Source organism: Typopeltis vanoorti, chromosome 3, assembly GCF_054136105.1.
Source record: "Typopeltis vanoorti isolate ZY-2024b chromosome 3, IOZ_Tvanoo_1.0, whole genome shotgun sequence".
Classification (NCBI taxonomy): Eukaryota; Metazoa; Arthropoda; class Arachnida; order Uropygi; family Thelyphonidae; genus Typopeltis; species Typopeltis vanoorti.
In genome coordinates, this window is record NC_143551.1 from 155,212,406 (window position 1) to 155,223,080 (window position 10,675).

The window sequence follows — 10,675 nt, forward strand, 5'->3', positions numbered from 1 at the left end:
TATACACTGTACTTACAGTGTGTATGTATATTTCGAAAGTTGCAGCACCCCCACGATTTCAAGCTACTGCTCTATCTCTTATGTAGCAATGCTGACCTACTTCAAGGAACTTTCAAAATTCTTTCTTCTTTTCCATGACTATCTTTATCTTTGTCCATCAACCATGAAGTTCCTATTTTTCTCATCATCATTATCAATTTCCTGATATGTCCTCCCAAGGGATGCTCAGGTTACTATGACAGCACTGCATGATTAAGTTTACATCATTAATCTCCTATCAACAAGTTTTCCTCTAAATCAGTCTATTAGTTGTGAAAACTCCAATATTGTCATATCTAACGATTTGTGATTCTAAGGCACTTCTGACTGGATCACTCCACCTAGACCTTGGTCTTTCTCTGGATCTCTTTCCTGCCATCTGGACATCAAACATCTGTTTTGCTAACGGTTCATCACTCATTCCCTATTTAAGTGGCCATACACCTTAGATAGTTCTGCTGACACATTCTTGAATAATGTCAAGTTCCTTTCTAATATCTTCATTTTTAATATGATTCTGCCATTGATGCCATCAGTTCGCTCTGCTAATTTTTCTCAGAACCCCTAACCTTCATCAAGTGCTTCCAGCCATTTTCACTAAAAGCTGTGCCTGAATAGCTGAAATATTTTACTTGTTCTATAGAATCTCCATTCAGAATACTCCATTCTATGCCTATTTTCAAATGGCAGGAGCCATTTGAAATTAGGCAGGAGCATAGTTTTGAAATTAGTTTTGGTCTTTTTATGGATGTTTTCATGTCAAATTTGTTACAGCCATTGTTCAATTTAGTAAGAGAATCCTGGAAACTTGCACTACATGTTTTTAGAAGTACAACATCATATGCATAAAACAAAGGGCTAAGTTTGAGATCTCCAATTCTAATATCAGGCCTACTGCCACTTTTTTTCATAATGTGATCCACATAGATGATGAATAGGGGCAGAGATAATGTGCACCCTTGTCTCTTACCCCTGATTTTACATCAAACCATCTTCCTGTATTTCCTTCAATTCCAACTGCTGACTGACAACTTAAATATAGATTATGTATTGTTCTGTATAATGTTCCATTCACCTCACACTTTTCAAAACTGAAGAGTTTTGAAAAGATTTTCTCTAGAAACCTTGTCCTATGCCTTTTCCAGATCTACGAAACTTAAGTACAGATCCTTGTTATATTCCCACAATTTCTCAACAATTTGTCTTAAAGTGAAAATCTGATTTTGACAACCATTATTTGGCCTGAACCCAGCTTGTTCCTTTCTAAGTTTCTCTTGCACAAAAATTCTCAACCTCTTTTCAGTAGAGAAATTGCTTTGTGTTCTCACATTCACCTTTATTCCCTTTTTTATAGATGGGCACTATGAGAGCTCTACTCCAATCACTGGGAATTCAACCTTCTGTCCAGGCCCTCTGTATTATGCAGTGTAGCTACTGCAAAACTTTAATATCTCCATACTTAAGCATTTCTAGTCAAATATCTACTCCAGCTTCCTTTCCACATTTCACGTTTTTAGCAGCTTTCTCTACCTCAAGTACTGATATGTACCCCTCTTTTGCATTCCTTCTGAAAAGTTGCTACTACTTGCTCTAGTACAGTTCTGTCACAGCTTAGTTTGTTTAACAATCTTTCAAGGTAATTACACCAGACATCTAGGATATCCTTATCTTCCACTTTCATTTCACCTTTATCATCCCTGATTTCTTTTATTGTATTCTTTCCTCCATTTCTAAGCTTTCTTCACATATTTCCTTCACATTCTTCACACATACCAGTCTGGTTGGCCGAGTGGTTAACGTATCTGCTCTCCAACCAAAAGGATGCAGGTTTGAATCCATGCCATTGGCATGGTTGTTTGTGATAGTCTGTGAAAATACAGGTGGTGGTGGGGGGAAGTAAATGCTGTTGGTGTGAATGGTAGTTACAGTTCACTGTAGTTGGTAAAGACAGTTTTTGTAGAGTAAGTGCCCTTCCTCAGTGAGTCTTTGGACTTCTTGGAGGTGCCACATAATAATAATTTATTTTCTATACTCTTACCAAAGTCTTCCCATGACTTTTGTTTAGCTGCTTTTACACATAGCTTAGATCTCTTACATTTTTCTCTGTATTCTTTCAGGACATCTGCTGACTTATTTGCTAGGAACTTTTGGTATGCTTTCTTCTTTTCCAGAACTGCTTCTTTAACTTCTGGTGTATACCATGGTATTCATATTTTTATATCCTTGCACTTTACCACATACCTCCCTAGCTGAATCAATCAATGTCATCTTCAGAGTTTGATACTTATTTTCAATTGGTTTCATTTTTAATTCAATAATGTTCGTATAGTCGAGTCTACGATTTACCTGTAAAAGCTGCTCAACTTTAATTCTCTTTAAAACTTTCTTACATGCTTGTTTCACCATGTTTCAATATCTTATGTTGAAACATGGTGTTAGTAAAGAGTAGTTGGTTTCCTGAGCAGAAGTCCAGTAAATACTTACCATTATTATTAGCTTTGCCCTTTTATCCAAATTTTCCCAAAAGGTTCCTATATACCTGGTGGGATTCATTTCTTACTCTGCTGTTCTGAGTAGGAAATGAATGGAAGTGGACAAGGACCATTTCCATTTCATTTTCCATTTCTTTATGTCAGATGCCTGTTCTAATGACTCGAAAAAATTCCTCCAGTTCTTCCTTAGAAGAATCTTCTGTGGGAACATAAGCACAAATAAGTTTCACTGTCTATATTCCCATATAACTACTTGAAACTGCCTTCTAATTAAGAAATTTATCTTTATGTTTGGTACTGAATGCTATTGCTACTCCTTCCTTTTCTTGATCATTTCTTCTTTTTCCTTCCCTCCTCTTTTACCTTGCGGTGTCAAGGATTTTCTTAACCGCTACCATATAAAGGTGGTTAGTCCTATGCCTGTAGATGCATGTGTTCACAGGCCAATTTGCCTGTTCTGAGTAACAAAAAAAAACACTACCTGCATATGAGACCAGCTAACTCACCTTTAGCCAAAAAAGACCAGATAACCTCACATCACTGATGGGAATCGAACCCATTTCTTTCCAACCAAAGGACTTTATCTATACTGAGTGAGCTACAGAGGCTTTTCTTGATTGTTACTGCCTGAAAATAACATCCTATATTTATTATTTAGTAAGATTCACCTGTTTTTGTTTTCTTTGTTTCAGTAATGTCAATTATATCCACATGGGCTTTTCTAATTCTTCTGCAAGTTCAATTTCTTTTCCACTAATACTCCTGATATTGATGGTTCTTACCTTCAACTCTTCTGCTGTCAGTTTTATTCTTCTTCATCTAGATGTTGAGTTGGAACTTGTTTCAGTAGCTGACTTTTCACTGTTTGCCCTAGTTCCCTGACGAAAACAGCAAAGTCTTATTTAACAGGATGACACCCCAGCTGGCATGAAATCTCACCATGCTGTACTATCATATGCATTTGTGATTAGAGTAAGTACAATTTGGTTGGCTAAGTCCCAAATTGCCAACCCGACCTCATTCGTTCAATACCCAGTACATACTTACTAAAGGGGCACACCACGTGAAGGAGAGGACTGGATATTATGTCAGAAGCCTCAGCCGGTTCTCTGCATTCCTAAAAGGCGATATGGAGGTCTCCTCCCAGTTATCTGACTTTGACCCTTAAGTGACCTTATTCTTCTATCTTATAAAACAAACTTCAATACATGCCTCCCTGGTTGAATGATATCAGTGTTTTCCTTCAGACTCTGTTATTGAGTTTCAAAGGCTTTGTTCCTGTTTTCAAATGCTCTCATTTTTTTCTTGAATAATGTATTTATATTTGAGTCTTCACTTCATCTTCAAAAGCTATTCAAACATTTTAAAACATATTTTCCTTTTTAATATGATATTTAACTTCATCCCTTCTTATATCTAAATGTTGATTTATATTCCTATATCTAAATGTTGATTACTTATACAGGTGATTTCAAATCATCTGTATACTATGTCAAAATCAAGGGTGTAGATATCAGTATCAATAACAACGTGATCAATGAGACTTATTCTTGTGTTCTATCCCTCTCCACATGAGGTTATTGTTTGACATATAGTATAATAATCAAGTAGGAAGAGAAAACACTTCATAATGTTAGATCGCCGGCCTGGTTGGCTGAGTAGTTAGAGTATCCGCTCTCTAGCAAAAAGCTGCAAGTTCAAATCCTGCTGTGGCATGGATGTTTAAATGGGATGTATAAATACTATCCCAAGATGGAATAGAAGAAGTAGATCCAAAACCTCCGGTGATGGGAGCGGCCTTAACCCACCAGCAGCGAGGAATATACAGGCTTATATATATAAAAAAAAAAGTTAGATCTAAAAACCTGTTGCATGTTCTCTTTAGGAAATATACAAGAGAAATTATTCCAAAAGACAGCACCAGAAGAAGAATGAAGGGAAGAAAATTGTGTTCTGAGTTTGAAGTTGAGCTGCCAGAACAGAAGAAACACTAAATTTAAAAAAATTTAGACAAGTGTTGCGAAATTACTGATACGAAACACAAACAGCAAAAACCTGACGTGTCTGCGAAAGAAAGTGGTAAAAGAAGTGTTATTAATCGACCCAACTGCTCTCTTTTATATTGAATCGAGTATATTTTGAGAGTTCTTAAAGGGATCATTCAAAAACGGTATTCAATGACAGGACGTATTTGCGATTTGTACACAGTTACCAGCTGTTCAGGAAATAAAGTAATGCCAAGAGCAAGGTGAGAATAGCAGAGAGAGAGAGAAGGTTAATATTCTGGATGCTGCGCAGACGATATCCATAACGTATTTAAGCCAAGACCAGTTGAAAGTTCAAGTTTATCACAGGTGCCGATAAACTTTAATGAGGTACTGATTTTTCTCATGACAAGTACCAGGAATGACGGTCGATGATTTTACAGAAAACTTATACCACAACACGCACTGTACACAACTGAATGGGCTTCCCGGGATCCTAATCCACCGTTGAAGTAACCGATTGTGGATAATAATGTTTTGTTGCTTAACTAACCTCGTAACTTTGACGTCAACAAAAGCTGATTATTCGTCTTAATTAAATGCATAAGCGACGGCATTATCGGAAAATTGTGCTAGATGATCCAAAGCATAAATTTGAAATCACTTCCATTAATAACACTTTCACTTACCATTCTTTCCTTCAATATCATTTGATTCATTTTCAACAATGTCAATGGAACCGGTATCATCGTCATCCCTTTGATCTTCTATAACGTCGTCTTCATCACGTTGATCCAAAGTTAAATCAGCTAATTCATCCTCAGGTGGTGTTTTGTTTCCAGATTCTCTGTTATTTTTTGTTTCACTGTCTTCCTTTTGGTTCGATTTCGATTTGCTCTTTTTCGGCATGTTAATTACTCCTTATTGAAAGAATCTCTATTAAAAAGTAGAAACAAACTGACAATAACGAAATAGCAAAATTGTAACGAGAAAGTCCACGTGATCTAAGAGACGTAAATGAACAAGAATATCGCCCTCTAGTAACACTGACGTGCAACAAAACTAAACATCAATAATACTCCGCATAACGACTACATTCGCTTTACGACGCTTTCGAATTATGACACTTCGCCATTTATATGACTGCCTTCGTTCATACCACGATTTCAGCAACATGGAGCGACCGTGAATCAATGCGCAAATTTCGTTAACGGTTTTCGGTTAACGGTTTCGTTAAAGCATAAACATCGTTAACGGTGTTTATGCTTTGGAGTTCTATTATGAATTATAAACTGTAACTATTATTTTATTTTATTCTTCTAATAACGACAGCTAAAATTTAAAATAAGAGTGCTATTGCTTCGAGCAAAAATAAAACAAGTAGACATGTTATATTACATCTTCAGATTTACGCATCTTCTTCTTTTCACAGGAAGCAACAGCACCCTTATTTAGAATTTTATTCACCATCTTCACTAGATGAGATACTGATCCGGGAAATGAGAAAATGTGTTCTGGAACATCCGGAAAATCCACCAACGTCTATCAGTACGAAGTGGATGAATAGGGGAAATGGCTCTAGTAAAGTTCCAAAGGAATTTTTTTTTTTTTAATGTTGGGCCCATATACGAGAAGTTGGCTGATCAACCTATAGTATACTTTAGTACCATATATGGCTAATGGATTGGGAAAGAAGAAACTTGTTGACATTCGATTTAAAAGCAATATATTGTATTCCTTGGGAAATACATCAGGGTGAAGACTGTTCCACAGTACAGCAATAGCATAGATGAAGAACGAAACTTTCTCTTTGGGTTTCGTACTGTGTAGAAAGGTGTACTGTGTAGAAACGTTGCGCTACAGCTGTACATATTGCAATAGGCTTAGTACAGACAGGGGGATCATTTAGACTGATAAATGCTCTCCTCTGAATAGTCAAGGATTTTGAAGGACTTTTAGGAGCTCCCACTCCAAATGTGAGAACAGTATTCAATAGCTATGAGGAATTGTTATTTGTATAAGGTTAACAGCTGTTTAGAGGTGAAGTAACGTCTTGAGTGGAAGAGAAATCCTATTTATTTGGAAGCTCAGGATACATTGGTTGTGATGTGTTTATGCCAGAAGAGACAAGTTGATGAGATTATCTGAGCCCTATTAGAGGATGACTTGGAGTTCAGAAATAAGTGCAGTTGTGGTTGATGTTCTGTGGGTTCAAGCGAGTTCTGTAGGGTAAATTTATCAAATGTAAGGGATGCAATTTTCTATTATCAGCAAAAATGTGTATTAGGGTGGAGGTCAACTGAAGTAGGTCTTTGATATACAGAAGGAAGATGGTCGGAGAAAGAACTGAGACTTGTGGGACCCTAGCATTAGTTGGTTGGTGAGGGGATGGGGAGACATCTACCATCACACATAGTGTGCGTCCAGACAGAAAGCATGCAATCCATCTGCAGAAGTCCTGAGACAGTCCAAATGATGGAAGTTTGTTTAATAAGCCTTTCTTCCAGATCCAGTCAAAGGCTTTAGAGATATCAAGTGCACCCACTTGTATTCGCCAAATTTCTCGATGGCATTTGTCCAGAGATGGGTGATATATGGAAGCAGATCACCTGTTGATCGGCATCGATGGAATCCGTACTGGTGATCGTTTAATAGCAGAGTACCTTCAAAGTAGAGTAGGAGTTGAGAATTGATGATTTTTTCCATCACTTTAGACAAGATTGAGGTGAGTGACATTGGGCGGTAGATGGATGGCAGCGATTTGTCACCCTTTTTAGCAAGGTTCAATCTAAGCCAATTTCCAGGCTTTGGGATATACTTGTGTACATCATTGGAATAAGAGAGTATGTACATACTGCATGGATAGGAATCAGTTCTGTAGCACAGACCTTCAGGATAATAGGAAAAATGCTATCAGGGCCAAGAGCCTATTTTGTGTTTGTATCTGGCAAAAGGATGCAACAGGGGACAATGTATGTTACATTTCGAATGACTGGGAGGGTGACGTTTGCCATTATCAGTTATGCATGCATTGGAGACCAAGTGTGAAGCCAGGTGACTAGCTTTTTCTATGGGTGACGTTGCAATGGAACCATCTAAAAGGGTAGTCTGAAAGGTTCTCGGCCTAACAATGTAAAAACGAATTTATAATTTCAAAATTATTTTTATTTTTCAACATAATCTCCCTTAAGACTAATAAATTTATTCCAGCGATGCTCCAGCGCCATTATCCAGTCCCTGTAGTGGTTCTCATTAAGATCTTCAAAATACCCCTCTACAGCTGAAAGCACCTTTTGCTTCAAAGAAAAACGCTGATCAGCGAGAAAGATATTTAGTTTTGAGAAATTATAGAAGTCAGAGGGAGTCAACTCTGCGGAATAGAGTGGATGTTCCAACAATTCATGGCGCAGATCCCTTAATTTTTCCATTGCCAAAACACCTTTGTGGGCAGGTGAATGATCCTAATGAAAGATTAATTTTTTCTTCTGCAAACCAGGATTTTTCTCACGAATTTTTTCATCTGATCTGGTTAAAAGATCGGGATAATATTCCCCGGTTATTGTTTTTATCAAACACGGATACCATGACCTTTCCTGCTGATGAAACCGAATTTGTCTTCTTTGGCGCTGAACAACCGGCTTTTTCCACTGTTTTGACTGCTATTTGGATTCTGGTGTGTAATGGTGAATCCACGTCTCATCCATAGTAATACATCGACAAACAAAATCAGTTTTACTCTTGTTAAAATGCTGAAAGCACTGTTCAGAGATTTTCATGCGAGTGCATTTTTGATCTGCTGTGAGCAAGCATGGCACCCATCTTGCGCAAAGCTTTATCATTTGCAATTCTTCATGCAAAATATATCCTACACGTTCTTTTGAAAGGCCTATAGTCTCAGCAATATCACGTACTTTGACTCGCCTGTCATCCAATAACATATCGTGCACTTGATGAATGATTTCTGGTATTGTTACACTTTTTTGACGTCCTTCACATCATTTACAAAGCTGGTACGGCCACTTTTGAACTCGTCACCCCATTTCCTAATTGTCGAAAACGAATGAGAAGCGTGCCCATAAACATTTATGGACTGCGAATGAATTTATTTTGGCGTTAAACATTTTACAAAGAATTTTATAACCGCATGATACTCAATTTTATCCATTTCAAGGAATACAGACAACACTTTTGCATCAAGACTGCTGTATAAAACAAACTACTAGATAGCAATTTCACAAGGATGCTTATGAAAGATGTCAGTTTAGAGTGTACTGGGTGTTAATTGGATCTCCAGAGACGAATCTTCAGACTCCAAGGAGGAGTCTGAAGATTCGTCTAAAAAATAAATAAATAAATAATATCAGTAATATGACAATCTTGTTGAAAAAATATTATGCACAGATATGCCTGCTCAAAAAATTTTATTGAACCATTACATCTAGATATCATGGTTCTTTACTAGATGAAAAATTATTAACTTCAGTGACGATGGTGTATTTAACACTGAGATAAGCAGCAGGCTAAACGTACCTCATACTACTGTTTTTACAGCTGTTTAAAACAAAAAATAATGTTCTTAGTGAAAGCAAAAGAGCTGCACTATTTAATTCTACCCTCCAGCTATACACAAAATCTGCGAGCCCCCATCGGTAAACGTGAATATCTTATTGAAAAAATATTACGCAGACATGTAACTGCCAAAAACGTTTATTGAAGCATTACTTATTTTTACATGCTACCGAAAAGAGGAATTATTCGCTGTAGGACGGTGGTCTACAACCTAATGTGTCTTATAACCAAAGTATATCTGTAATTCATTTCATAAAAAAAAATTAGCATAAAAATGTTTGTGATGTGATGGAAGGCATTTCCAGACACCAATTCATTTAAGTCCTCTAAGCCTTAGAGGACTTAAATTTTCAGACCGAACTTCGGACGCCAAACCTCTGATCCTTCCTGTCATTGCAGCCGAGCCATTAGTACATAAACTTACGCAATTTTCCATGAAATTTTGTTTGTATCAAAGTATTCATTGATCACTTTAAAGATTTCCTTCCCAGTTGTTTGTTTCTGAAGTTCTTTGCAGAATAAATAATGCTCTTTCAACCCTTTCTCATCAGGAATTCTAACAAGTGCAATTAGCTGACAACAGTTGCTAACATCTGTTGATACATCAACCTGTAAGGAAAATTTCTTAACTTCACAAATTTTCTGGATTAGTGTTCCTTCTATGCTAACTGACATGTGTTCAATGCGCCTGCTGATCGTATTATTTGAAAGCGCTACTTTGTCAATTTTTCTTACTTCATCGATTCGAAGCATAGTTTTGATAATTTCCATACAAGCTGGTAAAATGAGTGATTCAGCAATTGTGTGAGGCTTCTTGGCTTTAGTTATCAATCTCGCGACTTTGTAACTTGCTTCTAGATCTCCATTAGACACCTTTCTGGCTGATCTCGTGAAAGAATTTTGCATTTGAATTTGAGTTCGCAGATATTTAAAATACTTAAAATTCTTATCTATGTATGAAGGATGCTTGGTAGAAAGGTGTCGATGTAGGTTACTTGGCACCATCGCTTCATTTGACAACTTCTCCAGGCATATGAGACATTGAGGCACAAAAGAATTATCGGAGCATACAAAACCAAATTTCAGATAATTTACTTTAAACTTTTTCTTTGGTTCACTTTCTTGGGCTCGTGAATTTAATGGATTTCCTGATTTTTTTAAATATTTGTTCATTATTGAGGGTAACTGAAAATTAAATTTAATAGAATTAAAATATATGCAAATAAACAAGGCATTGAATAGAAAGACATAAATCTCATGAAACTAAAAATACTACATTATAATCGAGGATATCAAATAGGCATTGTAACTAGGGCATCCATAATACCGGAACACGCAAAACTATGGTAGGAAAATGCCTATTAATGACAGAAAGTCTACGTTTACCAAGCTTAAGCTATACAAATTACACATTAATCATTTTGTAACTCATAATATCAGCGTCCATTGTCCAAAAAATATCTCAGATACCTTTTGAGTCTGAAGAAAATACATTACGAAAAAATGGTTAACTATAAGAAAAAAATGACTCACTAATGTTTATTTTATCATGCGAAGGTACTTCTTTCTTGTATGACCGTTATAGCTTCA

At 36.6% G+C, this 10,675-nt stretch overlaps 2 protein-coding genes across 2 annotated transcripts in view; both read right to left on the minus strand.

The window, feature by feature from the left end:
* LOC150108679 (ATP-binding cassette sub-family F member 1) overlaps positions 1-5,516 on the minus strand; it is a 228,912-nt gene extending 223,396 nt beyond the window's left edge. The window contains exon 1 of the mRNA XM_090416145.1: positions 5,206-5,516. Within this exon, the coding sequence (XP_090272271.1) occupies positions 5,206-5,425 (220 nt within the window). The 5' untranslated portion in view covers positions 5,426-5,516. The remainder of the gene's footprint in view (positions 1-5,205) is intronic.
* Positions 5,517-9,505: 3,989 nt separating this feature from the next.
* LOC150108680 (zinc finger BED domain-containing protein 5-like) lies at positions 9,506-10,090 on the minus strand. The gene has a single exon (XM_090390505.1). It carries the CDS (start codon positions 10,088-10,090, stop codon positions 9,506-9,508), a length of 585 nt encoding a protein of 194 aa, XP_090246631.1.
* Between the last annotated feature and the right edge of the window lie 585 nt (positions 10,091-10,675).

What these genes read in the sequence shown, in the direction of transcription:
- LOC150108680 (XM_090390505.1), bottom strand. Translation starts at nt 10,090, where the DNA reads ATGGTGCCAAGTAACCTACATCGACACCTTTCTACCAAGCATCCTTCA.